Below are 24,551 nucleotides of genomic sequence, written 5' to 3'. Positions count from 1 at the left end.
TTATGGATTCAAAACTTTCCCAAATATTTCTCATTACAGGTTTTTTTTTTTTTAAGTGTTTCCTTTTGCTCCATAAATCATCTGTTTTTTCCCTTTAAGCACAGTTTTTGTGTTTACACATCTGTGATCTCTGATACTCTAATCATACTTAACAGAGATACAATAGAAAAATCTCATGTTCCATATATGCAAGGCATAAACGTTCAACAATTCCATGCTACATTTTTAGTGTCCATTTATGTTTTATATATTATAACTGGTGGTTGCATTTTTTGTAAAACCTCTAGCTGAAATCAGATGCAAAGAGAAACTCTCTGATGATGCGTGTGTGTCTGTGTGTGGACCACCCAGAGGTGTGGTCCTACACGAGCATTCTCTCATTGGGATCACGGCATTGCTTTGAGTTCCCAGCTTCTTCTGTGCTGCTTACTGCCTTCATCCCTACTTCATCTGTCTGCTGGGGAGTTACTGAAATAGTCCACTTGCTGATGATCCTCATATTATCTTTGCTGTCCTGGTTTTACACCTCTTACAGACTCACTTACTATTCCTTCAGTGGGATCTCAGGAGGGAGAGGATAAATCTTCATGTTCAGGCGGCTGTTTTGAGTTGATATTCTCACCACACGTGTTAAAAGTGTATTGTTGCATTTACTGTGTGCCTCTCATATACAGGAAACAACACGATAAGTCTCCTACGGTGTTTGTAATTCAGTGGGGAAATAGCACATCTTCCCTATTAACTTTGATAAAAGGAAGATTGTAGTCAGTGTTGTAATAAGCTGAAGACAGAGGAGTCGAAGTGACTGGGGAGGTAAGGCTTTAAGGAGAAGCTGACATCTGAACTAAGGCTTGAACATAAAGCAGAGAAGGTGTTTCAAGGGGAGAGACCTTAGCATGTACTGAAGTGGAGATCCGAAGTCCAATGAGTGGGGAGTCATCTTTTCCCAGTGTGATCAGAATGTAGTATGTATGTATATTTGGGTTGGCAGGGGGACTGTCATAAGAGGTGAGGCTGGAAAGGCAAACTGGACTCAGATCATGAAGGATCAGTCCATCCTCAGTCATTGGGATGTCCTTCTTTAGGCCATTGGGAACGACTTTTGAGTAAGGCAGTAAAGATGGCCTAAACAGTCTTTTAGGTAAATCAATCCAGTTATAGTAGGAAGGATAAACTTAAAAGAGAATAGTTGGGGTAGCAAATCCTGTTAGGAAGGTTAATTAAATGCTAAACCAGGACAGCAGAGGCCGGATTAAATCAGACCTTCTACCTGTTTTCTAACCAATATTTGTCAGACTTCTACTGTGTCTGCCAGGTACTTTGATGAACCTTGAGACTTTTTTTTTCCTCAAAATGTTTTTTATGGTCTTTTTTCCCTTCGTATTCTCACTGGGACCATCTTGGGCAAAGCTCTCATACACACTTCATGCTCGAGTCCCTAGAGCCACAGTCTCTGTGGACTCCAGGGTTTCTCTCCAGCCTAATTTGTTTTGTGTATCACTGACAAAATAATATTTATGTATGACCCACATCATGTCATTTTTCCTTTAAAAGCTTCATTTTCTTCCCTACCAGCCAAATCACAACTCCTTTTCTGGATTTCAGTACCCTCAGCCTGGCTCTAGCCTAACTAATCCAAAAATTTGCCATTTTCTAATACAAAAATGTTATCAGTTTGATGTCCTTAGAGCTTGCTCATTCTGCCCCCATGTCTTTCCTCATGTCATCTCCCTGCTGGGAAATATTCTCTGTATTTTCTTCAAATTCTTCCATTGTTAAATTTCAGCTCAAAGTTCATCCCCTCCCCAAATTCCTCTATTTCTTCTTAGAAAAGATGATTGTCTTACACTGCTTTTCTATTTCCATGGTGTCTCATCTTTGACTGGGGCTTCCGTCCCCATAGTTTGCTCCATGGCCACAATGTGACTGTACGAGAGCCAGCCGTCCTGACCAAGTCAGGAAGAGAAACGCAAGGGGCAGCGGTAACATCTCTCTCTTCCAGCTGAGTTAGCCCCACTTAAAGAGCTCTCCCAGAAGCCCATTCAATGACTTTCAATAGGTTGGCCTCCTTGGTTGTCCCTGGAAAAAAGGGAATCATTTTTAGATAGACATATTCAGAGTGTCCATGTTGAACAAGGGCACTAATTACAGAGAACACAATACATAAAATAGAACGGAACATTCGATACTTTGATCTAGGTGATGATGACACAGCATGTGTATATAAAAAACTCATCAGGCTGTGGCCAACAGACACATGAAAAGCTGCTCAGCATCACTAATCATCAGGGAAATGCACATCAAAACCACAGTGAAATATCATCTCACACCTGTCAGAATGGCTAAGTAAAAAACACAAGAAACAACAAGTGCTGGCAAGGATGTGGAAAAAAGGAACCCTTGTGGGAATGTAAACTGGTGCAGCCATTGTGGAAAATAGTGTGGTTCCTCAAAGTGAAAATAGAATAACTATATGATCCAGCGATTTTACTACCCAAAGAATATGAAAATACTAATTCTAAAAGACATACGCACCCCTGTTTACTGCAGCACTATTTGCAATAGTCAAATTAATGGAAGCAACCCAACTGTCCATGAATAGATAAAGAAGATTGGTACACACACACACACACACACACACACACACACTAGACTATTAGTCCACTATTAAAAAAAAAAATGAAATCTTGCCATTTACAACAACTTGGGTGGAACTAGAGGGTATAATGCTAAGTGAAATAAATGAATCAGAAAGACAAATACCATATGATTTCATGCATAGGTGCAATTTAAGAAACAAAACAAATGAACAAAGAAAGAAAAAGAGAAAAATAGACTTTTAAATACAGAAAACAAACTGATGGGTACCAGAGGGGAGACGAGTAGGGGGATGGGTGACAGGTGAATTGTATTAAGGAGGGCACTTGTCATGATGAGCCCCGGGTGATGTATGGAAGTGTTGAATCACTGTATTATACGCCTAAAACTCTCTGTGCTGGGCACCTGGGTGGCTCAGTGGGTTAAGCCTCTGCTTTTGGCTCAGGTTGTGATCCCAGGGTTCTGGGACTGAACCCCACATCGGGCTCTCTGCTTAGCAGGGAGCTGCTTCCCCCTCTCTCTGCCTGCCTCTCTGCCTACTTGTGATCTCTGTCTGTCAAATGAAAAAAATTAAAAAAAAAAATCTCTTAACACTCTATGTTAATTATACTGGAATTAATGTTTTTTTTTTTTTTTAAAGATTTTATTTATTTATTTGACAGACAGAGATCACAAGTAGGCAGAGAGGCAGGCAGAGAGAGAGGAAGGGAAGCAGGCTCCCTGCTGAGCAGAGAGCCCGATGCGGGGCTCGATCTCAGGACCCTGAGATCATGACCTGAGCCGAAGGCAGAGGCCTTAACCCTCTGAGCCACCCAGGCGCCCCTGGAATTAATGTTTTAAAATAGAATACATGAGGAAAAATGAGCTAAATATTAAGAAAATAATAAAAATAGAAACATAATTGGAAAAAATTATAAGGATAAAGAGAATCCAAATAAACTGAATAAAGTTTATTGAAGGCAGTAAAGATGTTTCTTGTATGTTGCAGCCTAATATAAAAAAATACAGCTTTTTTATAGATTTAGTATTTTATTTATTTTTTTTTAAAGATTTTATTTATTTATTTGACAGAGAGAAATCACAAGTAGGCAGAGAGGCAGGCAGAGAGAGAGGAGGAAGCAGGCTCCCTGCTGAGCAGAGAGCCCGATGTGGGACTCGATCCCAGGACCCTGAGATCATGACCTGAGCCGAAGGCAGCGGCTTAACCCACTGAGCCACCCAGGCGCCCCAATACAGCTTTTTTAAACTTGGCATTGGATTACTTAGATATCTGGCTCTATATCAGGCTATGGAAAATATCAATAAATAAAAAAATAAAGACTGCATTTACTTTTAATAATTCTGTCATCACTAGTATGTATTTTGTATATTTTAATCCCCTTTTAAGAGATGTTTATTCCAATTGCATCTTCACTGTAAACAATAAGTGTTATAGATTGAAACTATAGTTCTATGTAATGCTTTTCTCCGATGAAATACTTTTTTATGTTAATACAATTACTTGTTTTCTTTTTGTATCATTTACTTCATATGTTTTGTTTTATCTTATTTTATTTTATTTTTACTTTGAGAGGCCATAAAACTTAGTAATTAAGAGCATGGATTTTGAAATTACTCAGGCTAGATTAAAAGTTCTACCTCTTGATTGTTCTGAAACCTAAAAAATAAGAAAAAAAAGTCATCAGGTCAATCAGTCTGTGTATGTAAGGTTAGTAAACTTTATTTATTTATTTAATTTAGGAAAATTAATGCCTCTCTCCCCCAGAGTTGTACAGTATGGTGACCTGGGCATATTGTCACAGGTAAAATTAGGATTGTGTTCTTAGAAGGACATATGGGAGAGTGGACATTGGCTTAGGTATGTAAATGTCTTTGTCACATGTTAGACCTTTTGCTGAAGGTTAATACTTTTAATATGGAAACCAAAATTGAGGGGCTTGGAAGGTTTTTTTGTTTTTTGTAAACTAAAGTTTTAAAATATCACAGTGTGTAATGTAATATATCGTAGGGGAAAAGTCAGTTTAAATGTGGGAATTTTTTATATGTCATCTTAACCTGTGGTATAAAAAATTGTTAAAGATTTTCTTTGTATTGGATATTTAGTAGATAGTAGCTTGATGTTGAAATATTTCAGCAAATGTGAAAGTATCAGCTTTGAAAAAAAAATACTGCATGCTAATTTTTACTCATCCTGTTAGTGAAAACTCAGTGTATACCTTTTGAGTGCTTGTGTCCTTTATATAGTAGGAGCAACAAATAGTTATATCAAGTCACTACTAAAAAGGATTCAGAAAACTAGTTTCCATAAAATCAGTATCCACTTTGGGTAGTTCTAACTTGATATATAAGAAGTCAGTAAATAAAATTTATCATAAGAAGTTAAAATACAATTTGTATTTTTAAATGCTTGCAAATATTTAAATAATATTTTGAAATTTTCTTTTATCCTATTTTAGAAAAAAAATGTAAAAATAAGCACGCAAATCCACTCTGTTGTTATGGTAGAACTATCAGAAAATGGGTGCAATAGGATTGCCCTGCCTTTGTATGACGTGTCTCCTGTAATTTAAAATACACCGTAAATAGAAGGAATTAGGAAATGGCAACATCTTAGGCATTAATTTCTCAGAGTCTAGGTTGATTGATGTTCACTTGTTTTTAAAGAAACTTTGTGTTTTTCTTACTCAGGTACATCCTCAGCAGCACCGGCTTCTTTTTGAAGTATTTGATGAAAATCGGTTGGTAAGTTATATTGTACTGGTGGCGAGAAACAGGAAGCAAGGGTCTATCTCAGTAGAGCGGCGCCTCGTGGGCTGGGAATCCGTGACGTGAGAGGCGACTTAAGGGGGTTATGGAGGCTCTGTGCGAAATGGAGAGATGGATGCAACTTTTCCCCTCTTTCCTGGTGCTGCTGTGTACCCTTCCACTTTCCCCCCAGGTACCTCTCTTTCTGTCACTTCGGCACAGATTGCAGTCTTACTCAAGGAAAGCTGGCCTCTTTGTCTCACCTTCCCTCACACTCATGCTCTGTGCTGTGGTGGGTATAACCAGGCTCAGGGAGCCCTCTCCCTGAGCAGATTTGCCTCATTCCCTCTCCCCACCTCCACTCTTCTACAAGGAAGACTGTCTGTCCCCTTCACACTGATAAAGTCTTCTAAAGAACAGCCGGCTCTTACCTAGGGGGATAAAAAGACAAAAGTAAGCGTGATTTTATTTTTATGAAAAGATAGTTCTAATTCCCGATTTCCTAAAGACTCTGTTTAAGTCCTATTGTTTTCCTAATTTTGTCTCTTAGGAATGCTATTTCAGATCTTCTTAGCATCGTACGTGTATATTTTAAACCTGTAAGATTGGAACATGAAGGTGTGAGAACAGTGTTATATATTCAAGGCATATCAGTTATTAAGAGACAATCATTCATTTTTTAGCTAAGAAAGAAACCAGATTTTTAAATTTGTTTTTAGTGTCAGACTTCACAACATATTTTTCCCCCTCAAGAAGCGATAACTATAGTAGTAATGGAAGATACTGCAAATGAAATCTATTAGCAATCGTAATAAGCCAAAGGGCTTCTTTATTGCCAAAAGACACTTCATCACTAACTGCAGTCAAACTTTTTAAGGCTGATTGACATGACAGATGTTGACATTTGGTTATCAGAATGGTCAGGTGCAGAGTTTTTTGTTTTCTGTTTGCATTTTTGCCTTTTCTATAGACTAGAGATTTTTTCCACCTCTGTCTCTACAGATCTTCTAGATGGGACCAGGTGAAATTTAGTATTTGTGTTTTTTAAATCATGAAATACACAAACAAGTGCATATAATATAAATCCTTACTTTATTTTTATTTTTTAAAAGATTTTATTTATTTATTTATTTATTTTTGAGAGTGAGTGAGTGAAAGAGAGAGAGAGAAAGGGAGGGAGCAGGGGCAGAGGGAAAGGGAGAAGCAGACTCCCTGCTGAGCAGGGAGCCCAATGCAGGGCTCCAACCCAGGACCCTGAGATTATGACCTGAGCCAAAGGCAGAGGCTTAGCCTATTGCACCACCCAGGCACCCCTAAATCCTTATTTTAAACAATAAGACAATCTGCACACTTATTACTCAACTTAAGAACTAGAACATTACCAAAATCTACAACCCCGCTTTGCCCTCCCCAGTAGCATCTCCTTGTCTTCCCCCACAAGTAGTGGCCACTGTCTGGAATATTGTGCTTATCATTGCTTTAAAAAAAAAAACTTGTTTATCATATATATATATATATATATCTGAGTAGAGTTTCCTTTGTATATTTTTGAATTTATTAAAATACCATCACTCTGAATCCATTCCTCTGTGACATGTTAACATGTGCCATTTAACATGTGCCAACTGTGTTGGATACTCTGCTATGCATTAGAAATACAGCTTTTCTCAAAAAGCAAGAAATAGAACAGGGTGACGTATGTCATACTAATCCTCTGACTTGTTGTTAGTCCTTGCAGGTATTTGAAATCTACATATCACCTGAGATGTTTTAGAAACTCTAGCCATTCGTAGAGTAACAGGCTTGCTTGTATAGCAGTTAATGTCCTGTACTACTATAAATGTCATTCATGTTTATTCCCCTATAGCATTCACAACTAAATTAAGAACACATCCTTTTCCTAGCCAATTCTCTTCGGAAATGTATGGTGAAGGGCACAGATAAAATTTTAAGCAGAAACAATTTCTTGTCCTCTGGAAAATATTTGTAATATACGTGTTAATTTGTTTTGGAAAAAAAAAAAGAGTAGGCTTATATCCCTCTTGTTCAGTCCATTTTAAGACCTACGGGTTATAAGCCAGCAGTTTGGGGATGGTGATGATGATAGTAATGGGACATTTCTGAACGTTGTGCCTTGAAATGAAGTCTACCCACCAATACGAAAGTCCGTGCTTCTTTGTCACTGACCTAAGAGATACACCTGCATACATTCAGCCTCTGAAGCTTCAGGAGATGTCTATATTCTGTATTCTGAATGGAGATAACTATGCTTCTCAGGTTTAGTGGTTGTATTGGTCAGGGTTTTCCTGAGAAACTGAACCAATAGGAGGAGATACACACACACAGAGGCAGAATGAGAGAAAGAGAGAGAGATCTTTTTCAAGGAATTGGTTCATGTGATTGTGGAAGTTGGCAAGTCTGAAATCTGTGAATTGGGGTGAGCAGGTTGAATATTCCGATAAGAGTTGATGTCACAGCCTTGAATCTGAGACCTGTAGGGCAGGCCAGCAAGCTGGAAACTCAGGCAGTTGTAATCTTGATGTATGTAATCTTGAAGTGGAATTGCTTCTTCTTCAGCAAATCTGCCTTTGCTCTTAAGGCCTTTAGTTGTTAAAGAGGATGACCACGTGATGGAGGGTCATCTGCTTTACTCAAAATCTACCGATTTAAATGTTAATCACATCTGAAAAAATACCTTCCTAGCAACATCTAGACTGCCGTTTGTCCAAAAAACTGGGCTAAAGAGCCTAGCCAAGTTGACACGTACAATCAATCATCACAGTGGACTTCGGCCTTCAGACTTCCAGTCAGTGATGAGGGTTATCCAGAGTCGGTCGATCATCGCATTGTTTTCTATGTAGATCATCAATAACCAAACTCCTCAGAATGTGGGGCCCTGAGCTTCAGTCTGATCCTCACATATTATTCATTTCATTCCAGAAGGTGAAATTCTTCAGGACTTGCATAGATTCCTCCCAGATGAGGGCCGTCACTGCTCTCCAGCTCTTCTCCACTTAAGTTTGGGGTTACGCTCCTCTTTTGGAATATCTGACTAAGGGGCTGCATTTTGCCGCCAGTTCTCCACTTACCTGCTGTGATGGTGGGACAGATCCCATGCAGTCCCAGCCCAGAGCCAGCGACACACCCTGTTGAGCCTCTCTAACGGTTGAAACTCAGACTGGCAGGCTGAGAAGTGCATGTGATTCTCTCACCTTCTTCTTCCTTGGCTGAAACCCTCTGAAAACTTTCAATCATCATTGAAAGTTGGCAGCTGCGGTCCTTTTTGATATTTCTTCAGAAGTGATAGCTGGATCAACTTAAAAAAAAAAATCCTGAAAGAAAGCTTTAGGCAGTCAGAGTAAGTGTGGTGACCATCCATCCATCCATCCATCCATCCAGATTTCTCTCTGGTGCTACTTTGTGCTTACTCGGTGCCCAGCACGAACCCAGGAAGATCAGAAGAAAAGTATAGTTATGGTCCTGGCACTCTGCAAGCTTGAAATCTAGTTGGGGTGCTTGAGACTGAAGCTTCTAGTGAAGCTTACCAAAGAGAAAACATTTATCTAGCCAAATACCTGAGGCTCAGTTATATCAACAACCAGAGGAGCTTTGCCTGTTAACTAGATGTTTTAGGCCACAGGCATGAGCAGTTAGATCTCATTAATTAGCCTCTTAGATGTGTTCCCTTCTTTGAGTTATGAGACCCCTAACTTAGTTGAGGAAGAAAAGCTAAAGTCATTTGAAGACAAGGTGAAAAGATGGAAACCCTTTCTTCTATAAAGAGAGAGGATTATAAGGGAATACTTACTGAAGTCTGTAAAATCCAAAAGGAGGTAGGTTATATAAAACCAAAATTACATAATAATTTTATTGCTAAGTTTACAATTATTGTACATATTCTGAAATATAGTACTATATCATCCTAGTCAGAAACATAATTTCATAAATTCCATATTTCTATTTCATCATATTCTAATTGATTAAAAATACTGTTTAGAAAATTATGATTGAGAACAGATCTATCTTAAGGCGTTTTCTTTTTTAAACAAAGTACAAGTATATGTTTTACATATTTACTTTTACTTAGAAAAAAAATCTTACTTAGAAAAATACAACTTGGGTGTAGTACCATGTGGTGTAAACAACTGAACTATTTTACTTTTTACTTTCCTATGAATGAGCCAGTATATATTTATTACTGGAGTTCCAGCTATAAAATTCAGGTAAGGGGTTTAAATATACCCTAGAGTATTATTTAAAAATAAATTTGTTTCTTTCAAATAGAATACCAACCTTGGTCTATGACATTTAGGGGAGAAATTAAAATATTAAACTTTTATTACCTAGTAAACTGAAAATAAAGTAAAGGTTAAATAAATACAAAGCAGAAAAAATATATATACAAAATCACAACCTCTAGGAGGACAAACCGTCTACTGTTCTCTACTGTGGGAGCTTTATCAGCAGTAGTAAGTAATTCCACCTCTAGGGCAAGCTAGTATTCAAAAATGTAAACAAGTATGTACTTTGTTTATATAAAGAAATGTGCCGCGCGGTTTGGTTTGTATTCTTTATAAATATCAAACAGCTAAGTGGATTGTTTCAACACACCAGTAGGGGCCAGCAAAGAGCTCTTAGAATTTTCAGAACAGAATTGGCATTGAGATATGTTTATTTGATGTGTTAAATCCTTTTTTGACTTCTTTACTTACCATACCACTCTCTTAAGTGAATGAATTGCAGAGACAGTGGAATAAAATATCTGGTGTGCTCAAACTATATTGGGGTATAGTTTTTCTGTCTAATCTGCATATATTTTTAATGGAATGTTTGCCTAGGCTATTTCTTGGCAGAGTTTTAATAGTCAAAATATAAATGGCATCATTTAAAGACTGTACTACTTGGCTGGAAAAGGCCTTAAAATTACAGGAGAAAATGCTTGGTGACAGCTTCTCTTAAAACTTTTCTTTCTCAGACCTATGCTCAATTTTTCAATAGTATTACTAGGCTAATTTTGTATTTCTATCCTTAAGCTTTCACTTTTCATAAGTAGTGTTTTGGAAGCTAAACTATTTATCTATCTGATTTAATGCGTCTGTTTTAATTCACCCCAAAGTTTTGGTACTTCCGAATTTATACGTCTGTTGAATTCACACATTAAAAAACAAAAACAAAAACAAAAACAGAATATATGCCTTTCTGCACTAACTAACTTGACGAGATTCCTAGTTTGGCTGTTCTTTGGAAATTCAATCCTTGATTTGATACTCAATTACATGGGGTTTCATTTCTACCAACTTCCTGTAATTCTATCCCTCTGGGTAAAAATATTAGTGGTCAAACTGCTGGGGAAAGTATAGGCGCTGTGATTCACATGGTTAAATGTTCATTTAGTAGAGCAGAAGTGAAAAAAACACTGTTTCAACTTGAAATGCTAGAAGATTGTTGTTCTTGTGTTACTCATTCATGCAAATTGGAGAAGGTATAATTGAAACAAGGTTGGCAGTGTTTGAGGCAGTGCGCTGCAGCTGAGCTCAGCTGAAAGGTCGCTGGAAATCAAGTGCTTTGTAAGTGAAGGCATTTTGACTACAAGCAATTCAAAATATGTGGAAACGTCAGTCCCAGGAATGGGTCGTCTTTTTCTTTCTATGATATCTGGTATCTAAGGTTTTACTTAGGAGAAAAACTGCTACTTCAGAGCTCTTTCAGGCACCACAAATGATTTTTTTCCTCTGATGCAGCCCAGCTGCCGCTAGCCTGTCTACCAACAGAGATCTTTGTTATGACTTTCAGCCCTTAACATGTTTGGAAATGAGAACAAATGGCACAAAGCTTACGATTGCACTTTGCAGCCCGAAGAAGCAATACTTACCCTTTGTCAGAAAGCTCCGGAGATGACTTGGAGAGCAGTGTTCACATGTGCTTCAAGAGACCAAGCCGGATTTCAACGTCTAACGTTGTGCAAATGAAGCTGACTCCTAGACCGACGGCACGAGCTCCGTTGATGCAGGGAAGCATTAAGACTCAGGAAAGACCATCTGTGCCTTCACCTGAAAATGTTAATAAAAAGAGCAGCTGTCTGCAGATTTCACTACAGCCAACAAGGTACAGTGGATGTCTCCAGCCTAGTAGTGTCTTAGCTGATGGGGAGGATGCTTCGTGGACGTGTGTCTTGAGGGACGGCATGGAGCACAGTGCTGTGGCTGAGAACGAACTGAACCCTGTGAGTGATGGTGACCTTGTGAGCAGTCCTGCCCTTCGCAGCCGTAGCCTTAGCAACTTTTCCACCAGTGAGAATGGGTCTTCCAGCAGCAACGGTAGTGATTACGGGTCCTGCACCAGTATCACGAGCAGTGGTTCCTACACAAACAGTACCATCAGCGACAGCAGTGGTTCTCCTTTTCCACCAACGGATGATCCTTTTTTGGGTGGAAATGTCCCTTCCGACGGCACCTCCAATAGAAGTGTGCCAAACAGGAACACGACTCCATGTGAAATTTTCTCAAGAAGCCCAAGTACTGTTCCTTTTGTCCAGGATGACTCGGAGTGTGGACTAGAAATTATGAAATTGCCAGTGAGCAGGAACTCAAAAATTCCACTAAAACGTTGTTCATCTTTAGTCATTTTTCCTCGGAGTCCCTCAAATACCCCACCAACTTCTCCCACAAGTACAGAGATTCTTCCAAGCAAAGGATCCTATCAGACCTCACACCAGTTTATCATTTCTCCTAGTGAAATTGCCCACAGCGAGGATGGGACTAGTGCTAAAGGATTTCTTTCCACAGCTGTCAATGGGCTTCGGTTATCGAAAACAATGTGTACTCCCGGGGAAGGAAGAGACATACGAGCACTTCACAGGAAGGGCTCATTACAAAAGAGAATTGCTGTTGCACGTAATAGTCCTAATCAACCTGCCTGTGAAAAGTCACCTGAAGGATATTCCTGTGTCTCTGTGCACTTCACCCAACAAAAAGCAACGACATTAGATTGTGAAACAGCAAATGGTGATTGTAAACCAGAGATGTCAGAAATGAAGCTTCCTTCTGATTCAGAGTGCATTAAGCTTATGCACAGGACATCTGCACATTTACCATCCTCTCAAAACATAGATTACCAAATAAATATCAATGGACAGTTGGAAAGACCAAATTTACAGATAAACAAAAACCATGCTGTTTTACAAAGAAGTATTTCATTGGGAGGAACTTACCCAAATGTTTCCTGTTTATCCAGCCTTAAACACAATTGTTCCAAGGGGGGACCATCACAGTTACTCATAAAGTTTGCATCTGGAAATGAAGATAAAGTTGATAATCTATCAAGAGACAGTAACAGAGATTTCACAAATGAACTATCTAATTCTTTAAAACATTCTTATGAGGTAAGTTTCCTTTGGTCTTTGGGTCTTGGTAAATGTTCATTTATACCAGAAAAGCTTTATGAAATATTTGGTTAAAATTTATTATGACTTAGCTAGCAAGTGTTTTATAGTCATAATCTTTGTATTGCAAATCTGAAGGACCCCCAATAGTTTATCAATCTGTTATTTTACCAGTATTGGAATATGTATTGAAAAGAAAGAAGAAATCTTTCCAAAGTGATTTAAGGCATGAAACATTTCTGTAGCACAAAAACAAGCTTTAAGTAATAACTTATTTCATAACATTTTTACCTTGGTATATTTTTTTCTTTAAGGAACATAGCATTTTTATGTCTAACTCCAGATTTTATTCCTCTTTCAAAAATCTTCATTCAGTATTCACCCCCTTTAATCATTGTGAAATAAGGTAAAATATAGAATGCTTATTTAAAATATTAAACAATAAAAAACCTACATAAAAATGTTGTCCCAAATGAACGCGAAGAAAATGTTTCTCTAAAATATGTGTATTTAGTAGAACATTGATAAAAACGATTATTCTGCATGTTTAAAGCAGAGGAAAAATAAATGGCATTTGCATTTGTATATACCCTTAACCACAGGAATTTTGTTTCCACCCAATTTTCCTTTAGCTACCAGTTAAGACTGCTTCTAAAATGTAACTCGGTCTTTCAACAATATTGAATTAGAAATTTTATATTTTTTGAATTTGGTTTCAATTGCTAGGTGTTTCCCATACTCTTCTAGTTACCTTAGTAATTTGTTATTTTGATAATTTTGTTTATTAGTCATTTAACTCTAATCATCTTAACCAAAATAGTTTTTTTATGTAATTGAGTCTTTCCCAAGTATTTGAACTTAACTAGATTTTCCAAAGTATTTGAACTTAAGTAGATTTTAAAATTTCTGTATTTGGAAGGTCTTGCCAGATTCCAGGAAATTAAAATTTTTTTCTGGCTCAACCAATTCTAGATGACAGTACATAATAGTTTAGGGGGAAAAAAACATCTTATCTGTTTATCTGTGTTTATATAACTCAGTATCTATATTTAAAATTTTTTTTTTTTTTACTTCTGGACAAGTGGCTTTAGGTAAATAAAATATTAAGTAATTGATAGTTTTCTCTCTTTTCAAATTTCATAAATGTAATTATTGTTGCCTAATACCCAGGTGTTAATATCAGCAACTACTTTACTGAAGATGAATAAAGATCAGATTTCACATTCTGATTGATATTTTAGGATAATTTTATTTATAAGACTTTTAAAGAAACTAGTTTTTAGAGAATGATAATCCATGGAACTGTTTTGCCTCCTGAAAGAAAACAATGAAGTGACATTATAAAGAAACATATTAATAATTTGCTAATTGAATTACATGTACCTTGTAAACTTATCTTACATTTAAGGAAATAAATCTGAAAGGAATAATTAAACTAGAAATATTTATAGATAAATGTATTTATAGACATAGCCTTAAAATAGTTGATTTTGTGGTAATATTATAGCTTGTTGTTAATGCTAGTAAAAAGAGGTATTTTTAATGTTTTTTCATAAAGTGTGACTAAATGCCTTTTGCATAGCAAAAAAAAATACACACTTTTATTGTTTTTTATTTAATGTAGGTAAGCTAACTTAAAGATTTTTTTTGTGACAGCCAAATGTCTAGCTTTGTGCACATTCTGTTTTTTGGGAGATTATTGGATTTTAAATAGTTCAGAAATGTGTAAGCTTCTGGAGAGCTTTAATTTGTTCCTCCATTTAATGTTTATTAAGCAACTCTACATAAAAGTATTGGTAAGCAATGCTGTAACCACTAAATTCAACATAAACTAGATCTAAATTGATCTAATTGATTGGTAAAGGCTTATTTTAAAAGGAAAATGCGAATGTTGTTTTTCCTAAACTTAGCAGTGGCAACAATACAGGGATTTTAGAAATAATCCTGTGTTTATCAATAATTATATATTAATCTAATTATAGTGGTGTATTGTAACTCATTTATAAATAAACAGCTCCCAAAATATTTCCCATGACTCCAGTTAGTCTGGGTTAGTATTCTGATATGCTGAGTCTGGATTCACATTTAACAAGTTGATATTAGAGTAGCATTTAGTAATGTCAGCTATCTGTACCAAGCAGCCGTGAAATTAAATCACTGCTTTGGTCAGGGACCCTGGTTTTTAAAGCCCTGAGAGTCTAGAAATTCTTTTCTTATGTGTTTAGCTACCAGTCTCCAGCAGCATAATATCCCGTTTCTAGCTCTCTATAGTAACCACTCATTAATGGCTAATGTTTTAAAATCTAGTGAGAACTTTCACCTGTATCTGCAACAGGGCTCTGTTCTGTGTTTACAACTTAGAATGAAAATGGGACTTTGTAGTCTGTGTGATAATGTTTATTTTATTTATTTGCTATCAAAGAACATAACAATAACTGGCATATGTTTCTTATATACACTTGCTGAAATACAATATTACTTTTGTAAAGGCTTGGGTAATGACATTTGACATGAAAGTAGCTAGTTGATGTTTTAACATTGTCTGTAATATTTTGTCAGCTCAGTCAAGAAATAGTTTTTATCTAGTTATAAAAATGACTCTTCAGTTTTCTAAACTCTATGGACAGTTTACTCAGTTGTTACTTTATTTTCTCCTGTCTATTGTTCTCTAAATCACCTATGTTGTTAGGATGCTCAGAGATTTTGTTATCCTATTATTTAAAGTACCTCAGCAGGGTGCCTGAGTGGCTCAGTGAGTTAAAGCCTCTGCCTTTGGCTCAGGTCTTGATCCCAGAGTCCTGGGATTGAGCCCCGCATCAGGCTCTCTGCTCAGCGGGGAGCCTGATTTCCCCTCTCCCTGCCTGCCTCTCTGCCTACTTGTGATCTCTGTCTGTCAAATAAATAAATAAAATCTAAAAAAAAATAAAATAAAATAAAGTACTTCAGCATTGTGCACAAGTTTGTACATGTCTTCCATTCTTCACATAGATGCACATTTTTATCCAAAAGTTTGGCTTTCCATTTTTTCTTTATGTTACAGATCTTTTCTTCATTTCCTGTTGCTTCATCCTGGGTGGGTAAATTGTTTAAGCCTGGTGTGGTAGAACTTTAAAAAACCCTTTCTCAATTATTTCAAAAGCCTTTAATACTAATCTCAAGATGACACATTTTAATTATTTACTTAGTTGTTCTTCTAAAATAAGTGTTTTAAATATGTATTTGTTTTAGTGTTCCATTATTTTCACAGTTCTGTTAATTTTAGCAGACTATTTAGAGACATTTGGTTAAATTTATTTTAAACAACACTTAATCTTTCCTATAAAAACTAATATAGTTTATAAATATTGACTCTAAAACTGTGATGCAACAATGTGAATGACCCATTTTAGAAATTTGTAAGAGATGTACACTTGTGAATGCATATCTCTTAGAACTGAGGAACTAGAATATTTTTTAAAAATTTTTTAGAAGATTTTACTTAGTCATTTGTTTGACAGAGAGAAAGAGATCACAAGTAGCAGAGAGGCAGGGGGGAAGCAGGCTCCCTGCTGAGCAGAGAGCCTGATGTGGGGCTCAATCCCAGGACCCTGAGATCAGGACCTGAGCCGAAGGCAGAGGCTTTAACCCATGAACCACCCAGGCACCCCCTAGAGGAACCAGATTATTAATCTCAGAGTGGTTCAGGGAGCTGAGTTGTTTGCTTCAGAAAACTTCCAGTTTCTCTGTAGATATGATTTCTTTAATTCATTCATCTGGCACACATTTGAGTGCCTACTGTTTGCCAGACACCGACCCAAGCCCTGGGAACAAAAGATAATAAAATACGGTCTCCTTGGGGGAGCTCCCATGCTAGTAATAGAGATATGCTGGTAAACACACAGAAATTCAGTCTAACGGGTGTGTATGAGAAGGTGAGAAAGGTGCAAGAGTACTCTTCTGGTGGAGAGGACCTGGTTGATAGAGGGAGACTTCACGGAGGTGGTGACATTTGAGCTGAGTCTCGGTAGGTGAGTTGGAGTTCACCAGGCAGAGAAAGCAAAGAGGGTGTTCTGGAGTAGAGATTCTCAGTTTCGGCCCTGTTGACATTTGGACTGGATACTTTTTCTTGTGGGAGTGCCGTCTGGTGCCTTAGGATGCCCAGCAGCATCTCTGGCCTCCACTTCTTAGATGCCCGTAGCACCCCTCTCTTCTAGTTGTGACAATCAGAAAATGTTGCCAAAGGTCCCCTAGGGGCAAAATTGATTCCTGTTGAGAATCATTGCTCCAGGCAGAAGCAGCGGCACGTGCAAGGCTAGCTGCTAGGGGATGTCATGAACTAAGAGAGAGGATCCAGGAGAAGGGCGGATTGAGAGGACAACGGAGAAATCCTGCGGTATTAGGTTCATGTATTGAGAGGGCGCCCCTGGGTGCTAGTGGAGATACAAGATCAGGGCTCCGGAGAGAAGCAAGGGCTGGAAATGTAGCTCGGGAGTGACAAGTAGAGTCAGGGCCTTATCTAAGGGTGAACCAAAAAGCATAAACGTGAGATGGGAGGGGGTGGTAAATCAGAATTCTGGGAACCACAGACTATGGGGGACAGCAGAAGAAGAGATGATCAGGAGACTAAGAAGAGCCACTGGAGAGGCAGAGAGGCCAGGAGGGCAGGAAGCCCAGAAGTCAAGGGAAGGTACAATTCAAGGAAGGCAGCATGCAGGACCACAGAACCCACGCGTCTGTGGCGGTTAAAAGGTCTGTGGGGACTTCAGCAACAGTGTGATCAGGGGTAGAGCGTGAAAGCCGGGCTGAAGAGAGAATGAAACAGGTGAGGAAGAGAAATATCAGTGTTCTAAAACAGGCATGAGTCAGTGTGGGCACGATATATACTGAACGGTTGGTATACAGAAGACATGGTGTTGGGTGGATATAAATGCACAAATTCTCTGTCCATGGGACTATTGCAACCTAGTCTCTAGGGGAAGACGGGGCTTCTAGTTCTCCATTCTTTTGCCTTTGAACTATAGTATAAGCAAGTATGAGCAGTGAAACCAGATCTGGAGATTCAGTAATCTGAAATTAAAGAAACAACATGTTAGGAGTGCAAACTTGACGCTGCCTGAGTAGTCCCAGCTCACTTTGAACAGTATCATTCTTAACTTTCTCCTCCTCTCTCCACCACCAAAAAGGGGATAAAACAAAAACAGAGCCTCCCCATAGGAAGCAAGTCAGGGTTACAAGGACGGTGGCTACAAACTACTCAGAAAATAGACGTCTCTGTCTTTCTGTCATGGGCTTCTTCTGGGATATGGAGCCCACCGTGTACTAGCTGTTGTGAGGCCTCCCCCTTCTAGACCCACGGTCCCTTTGCATTTGGGTGACAGTGAACAAGATAGACCAGGAGAGGACAGAACCAGGAGGCTGTTTGGGCAGAAGGGGCTGGGCACAGTCCCTGTGTGGGGCTGTGTTGAGGTCAGCAGGGTGGTTAGTAGGCGTGAATGAGTGCTAAGAAAGGGAACCAGTGATCTTGTCAACATGTCCAGGAAATACCTGAAGTATTGCTCAAGTGTGTGATTCTGTATTCTTTGTTTGCCCTGTGTGAGACTGGAAGACTATAGTCAGATGAAGACAGACACTTAGCAATGGAAGAAAGCATTTCAAGACAAGAGATGAGCCAATCTGTCCGGACATGGGAGCAGTTGTTGAAAAGCAATTTTACGAACCCTGGGATTTCACAAAGCTTCTTAGGTAGAACTAGAGCAGATCTGAGAACTTGAAAGGGCAAGTGGGTAGCTTGTTTTTATACCTTGCAGTTCAATTCTAGGGCTAGTAACACAAAGAACATCTTGACCAAGAGAATCCATGATCTTTCTAGTTAGGACCTAGATTTCTGTGGGGGTGGGAAGGAGGGGGAACATCAGGCTTTCTCTTGATTCAGGTGTGTTACAAAACCACCATACTGTGAAACATTGTGTAATATGCCTTAATAGAAAAAAATATTACAAAAAAATTATATCAAGGATATTGGTGGTACAATAGACAATCTCTTTAAGTTCAGTTGTTTGTTAAATACAGAAACATTCTGGGTGCCTGGGTGGCTCACTGGGTTAAAGCCTCTGCCTTCGGCTGAGGTCATGATCCCAGGGTCTTGGGATCGAGCCCTGCATTGGGCTCTCTGCTTGGCAGCAAGCCTGCTTCCCTTCCTCTGTCTCTGCCTGCCTCTCTGTTTACTTGTGATCTCTGTCTGTCAAATAAGTAGTAAATTAAAAATCTAAAAAAAAAAAAATTAAAAAAAATAAATACAGAAACATTCTTTACTGATTTTTTGTCTTTTGTCCCTCTTACAAAAGCTGAGTGTGTGACATTTTATGATATAGCTAAAATAATATTATCCAGGACTACTTCCTTTTTTCCCCTTTTTCTCTCAAATTTTTGTTGGCAAGCTGCCCTCTAATGTTTTGAAGATTGCAACTGGAAAATTCCTTAAGTTGTCAATTGGGCCAGTAATTCTCAAATTTTCATGCCCATGCACGTCTCCGGAGATCTTATTAAAAGGCAGATTCTGGTTCTATAGGTCTGGGATGTCTGAGAGTTCCATGTTTTTAACAAGCTCTGAAGTCATATCAATGCTGCTAATTTCTCAAACACACTTTGATGATATTCTTTTATGAGAACAATTTATAGTTGAAGTATCTGATGAGTCTTTCTCCCACTTTTACATACAGCAGAGCTACAGATATACTGTAGCCAGGGCCAAAATAATTTGCAATGGATTTTAAGTCTACTTAGGCATTAGACTCATTATTGATTGAGACCATGTAATATAGAAGAAGAGGTTGTTTGGACCAAGAAACATTCAAGGGCAAGATTGCCTACCTGCTTTATAAAAGAACTTTAATATGACTCTTGCAGAATTCTATTAAATTTTCCAGGATTACATTTTAGTTTCATTTAAGAATTTAAAAATATTAGTCTATAACATTTGTGGTTCTACTTAAGGAAAGCTCTTAAATTTATAACGGCTCTAATTCTGGTCTATGTTCTTTTTAAAACTGTTGCCTACATTAGTTTTTTTCCCCCGCTCTCAGCATGAGATTTGAAAAATTCACAATTGAAATATTATATATTTCTTAAATATTTTGGCTTTTTCAAGCGATATCGTCTATCTCCTTTATGAACATTTTGAATCTTTTCAATATACTTTCCTATAGCAGCACCAATTAGGGTACTACCAAGAATTTTTAAATCTTGCACTGGTTTGTGTAATGAATTGAAAAACCATATATAATCAGTGCTTACTTATTAACTATCCTTTTGATAGTTCTATAAGGAGAAAATTTAGAAATTCATTACATACAACTTTGTTATGCTTCTTAAAAGTATTTATTACTTCTCAAATATAAAGCAGGACATGAAAACTTAGGACTGTCCTCCCATTGGAGCATTTTAAGAAATCTTGGTAGCTGGTTTTTGTAGACTTTGTAGCTGCTTGTGGCTTAGCCTAAATTCAGGGAGCCTAATAAGATCTTAAACATTTCAGGTAAGAAGTGGGGAAACAGAAGTATAGCAAAAAAATAGTTAAAGATGGGGAGGTAGAAATAGATAGGCAAGCAAGCAGACAAGGAATTGTAAATTTTCTAGACTTAATCATGGGTAAACTTTTCTGGGTTCTACTTTACTGGGATGTAAGTCCCTGAATCGGGGACTTTTTGTCTTACTCATTGCTATATTCCCTGTACCTAGCTCAAAACTGACACTCAGTAAATATTTATTAAATTAATAACCAAAACAAAGGGACCCTTTAGAATGGTACAGATGACTGTAGAATCCTGATAGATGAGGGTGACCAGACAGCCTTGCTCAAACAGATCACCAAACTAGGATATTTAAGGGATGCCTGTAATGATGACTGGGAGCTACTTGACGCTTCAGCCTTCGCATGAAAGAGCAGCACTCTTAAATGAATACCTTGTCCCTGGGGTGGATGCCAATGGAATATTACGATCGTGACTCAAGGATTAGTTTCCACAGTGGAGTCTGATTCATAGCCTACATATTCCACTAACTGGTACCATAGAGCTATGTGTCTGGATGGAGGCTCAGATTAAGTTTTCTGAAAAGAAGATTGAATGGGCTAAAACTTTAAAGGGTATTTAAACAAAGGCCATTTGACCAGCTTTAAATTTATCATTGTTTAATAGAGTGACTTCATTCCAAACGATGTCAGAACTGGGTTCTCAGTCGTTCCTGGAGTTTCAAGTAACTGTTTCAGCCAAGAATGACCTTTACGTTTTTCATCAAGGCTGAAAGACAGAACCTTCTTAAAGAGTCATAGAGCTTAATGGAAACCAAAGTCATCTTCAAAGCAAATGAGTTTAACAAGTATTTATCAGAAATAGAATATGTGCCTGCTGTGAGTAGGAAATATAATTCCTGGCTTTGAAGAGTTTACAGTTTAGGTGAGAAGACAGCAGAATTTATTAAAAAAAAAAAATACAACTAGAGGACAATATAGTAGAGCATATAATAATGTCCATGTACCTACTTCAGGTAGGTGAGCACCTAAACTCTGAGATATGTGATTACCTATCTAATTTTTAACGAATTTAATTTTTTATCAAGATAACGTGCCTTTTTTAAAAAATAAGGTGTTACTTCTTTGAAAATTCCCTTTCTACCTTTTTCTCTTGTTCTTTCTTCCTAGAATTCCAGTGAGCCAAAGTATACATCTCTTGGATTGCTCCCATAATTTACTTTTCTCTCCCGTTTTCTGGTGGTTTTTGTTGTTGTTGTTTATTTGTTTGTTTGTTTTTGCCTCCTATTCTTCCAATTCTTTCTGGAAGATTTCCCCCCAAGTTACCACTTCTCTTTAATTTTAAATTTTGGTTATTTAAATTTCTAAAGTTCTTATTTTCTGGTGATTCCTATTCTTATTCTAGTTTCATAAATATAACCTCTTATTTCTTTGAAAATATTTTACTTCAGCTTTTTTTCTGTTTGTTTGTTTTCGGTTTTGTTTTTCTTTAAGGGTTGTTATGAATCCTGCATTGTCAATGGTTCTTATGGGTCATTTTGCTTATTGTTTTCTGTTTCTCTTTGTTATTGAACATTTTCCTTCAGGTGTCTGGTGAACCTTGGCTGTCTCTTCATATTTGAGAATGAGTCACTACTAAGTGATCTGGAGACTCTGTAATTGGGTGGGGCTTTTTAAACTGGTAGGCTTCATTGCTGGGAGACTTCTGACTGTTAGTATCTCAACGTTTTTTCTCAGAGTTCAGTTTGTTTCCTCCACAAAAGAAGCTTCCATGATTGCCAAGTTATGGTCCTTTTTTTTTTTTTTTAAACATAGGCTCCAACACAGGGCTTGAACTTGTGACCCTGAGATCAAGACCCGAGCTGAGATCAAGAGTTGGATGCTTAATCAACTGAGCCACTCAGGCTCCCCACCTAGTTATGTTCCCTAGCCATGATTAGTGATAAACTATGATGAAGGGGATTTCTTTAGATTCTTAAGCTGAGTTAGTTCAGTTTGGTAAACATCTTAAGAGTGATATTTACTTACCAAATCCTTAAGGTACTGTTAGTACCTCAATTAACTTACAGTAGGTGAGGTATCTGATTTTCATACCTATTGTCTGAATATACATTGTGTATATTCTAGAAGTGAAGATACACTTAGAAAGACTAAATTAAACATTCTTTGTAATAGAATATGTGATTTCCTTAACATATTTCCTAACCTTTTACATTCTTGGCAATCCATTTAAATGTAATACCCATGAATATCACCCTGTGGAAGAGAATAGACTATTAAAAATATGTTTGAGGAAAAGAAGAAAGAGGTAATGGTCATGGCCTCCTAGTGGAATATGATCTTGGATGCTTGCTGTCACTTGAACTTGAAACTTTAATTATGATTTTTTAAACTTTTTAATTTTTTATAATTTAAAAAATACTTAAATTTTTAAAATATTAAAAATAAAAATATTAAAAATTTAAAACCAAAACATTTTTTAAATTATGATTTTTTTTTTAACTAAGAAATCTTTTTAACCCTGTATCTGTGAGTCCAGGTCCTTTCTTATTGCCATTGTTGAGTGAAAATTAAGTGTGGGGATTATTATTTAAACATATTACTGGAGAACCAGTTTATCTTTCAAATATTTCTTTTTCTATTCTTTTGATTTGTGACCCAACATTTTTAGTTACTCTGTTCTTTCTGATTAATTTAATTTTATTTATTTTTAAAGATTTTATTTTATTTTATTTTATTTTATTTAAGATTTTATTTTAAAATAATCTCTACACCCTGCAGGAGGCACAAACTTACAACCCCAAGATCAAAGAGTCACGTGGTGCACCAAATGAGTCAGCCAGGTACCCCCTGATTAATTTTATTGATCAAATAACACATACAATATATTTCTACCTCCTTTAACACAGTTTATGAATTTTATTATGTTCTTTTTCTTCAGTAATTGTTATAAACTACCTACCTTTTGTTCAATTACATTTTAACTTTCATTATGGAAAATTTCAAACACACTGTGTGCCCCCAGTAAACTCCAGTTTCAGCTGTAATCAACATATTTCCAGTCATGTCATCCATCTTTCCCCTCCCTTTTTTCTCCTGGATTTTCTTTCTTTTTTCTTTTTTTCAGTAAATCCCATACATCATATAATTTTACCATAAATACTTCAGAATTCATCTGTAATGGATTAAGGACCTTTTAAATATATGAAAACTACAGTACAGTTTCACACTTAACAAAATTAACACTAGTTCTAAACTGTTTTGACTAGAACTCTACCTAAGTCATCGGGATCGTTTTATTAATGACATAGCTCAAGATGGTTACCTCTCCTTTAGCTTGTGTCTGCCTAAGTCTTCATCTCCTTTATGATGTTTATTTCACTTTGGGGCTGAGCATGTCTATTTACCATGGAATTTTCTGTTTCTTTAACCAGATAATTTTTGATAATATATTTGTTACCAATAAAATTGAGGCTTTCACTTTGGAACCTAAAACTAAAAGGTTATAGTTAGGACTTAGGACTGGAATTTATCACCTAAACTACACCTTACCTCAATTTTAAATCACTGCAAATCTGCATTTAGGGTTTAAACGTCTAGGATACCCACATTCTTCATCCCTGGGTAGAATGAAAATGTACACTATGATGAATTAGCTATATTAATTCCTCTTATTCCTCTTAATGCTTCTCTGAGTTTTAACTTCATATTTATGAAGTATGAAATTTATGAAACTTGGCAGAGTTACTTGAGGACTGAAAATTTCATGTCTGTTTGGCAGATAAATGGTGCTCAGTAAAAAGCAGCCATTATCTACCTTATAATTTGTGGTGAGACTACGTGAAGGTACATTGTAAACTGAAAAGTACCACATTGTGTAACATAATAATTGTTGTTTTATATGTATATAAAGTGAATCATATACACATTTAAGAATCCAGGTTAATAATTAAGTAATAGAAAGTGCATGAAAAGACCATATTAAAAAAACACCGTTAAAACAACAATAACAAAAACACTGTTGGGGGCACCTGGGTGGTGCAAGCAGTTAAGCATCTGACTCTTGGTTTTGGCTCAGGTCCTGATCTCAGGGTCCTGGGATTGAGCCACATGTTGGGCTCCACGCTCAGCACAGTCTGCTTCTCCTTCTCCCTCTGCCCCTCCCTCCTGCTTGCTCTCTCTAAAATAAATAATTAAAATCTTAAAAAAAATAATAAAAATGTAAAAAGCACAGTTCACCCTTGAACAATATAGGGGTTAAGGGTGCCACTCCCCCCATCAGTCACCGTGCAGTTGAAAATCTGCATATAACTTTTGATA

General features: G+C 37.2%; 1 protein-coding gene across 5 annotated transcripts in view; it reads left to right on the top strand.

Moving 5' to 3' along the window:
• NEDD4 (NEDD4 E3 ubiquitin protein ligase) overlaps positions 1-24,551 on the top strand; it is a 124,178-nt gene that overhangs the window by 40,425 nt on the left and 59,202 nt on the right. For 3 of the 5 annotated variants that reach the window (XM_004779214.3, XM_045067543.1, XM_013049282.2), the window contains one exon: positions 5,287-5,340. In XM_004779214.3, the coding sequence (XP_004779271.1) occupies positions 5,287-5,340 (54 nt within the window). Of the gene's footprint in view, positions 1-5,286; positions 5,341-11,136; positions 12,725-24,551 lie in introns of all 5 variants that reach the window. The other 2 variants (XM_004779212.3, XM_045067542.1) reach the window with 1 other exon arrangement.

The sequence above is a fragment of the Mustela putorius genome, unplaced genomic scaffold (genome assembly GCF_011764305.1).
Source record: "Mustela putorius furo isolate JIRA1106 unplaced genomic scaffold, ASM1176430v1.1 tig00003896_pilon_pilon_pilon, whole genome shotgun sequence".
NCBI classification, from domain to species: Eukaryota; Metazoa; Chordata; class Mammalia; order Carnivora; family Mustelidae; genus Mustela; species Mustela putorius.
This window is presented reverse-complemented; position numbering and strand designations above follow the sequence as displayed.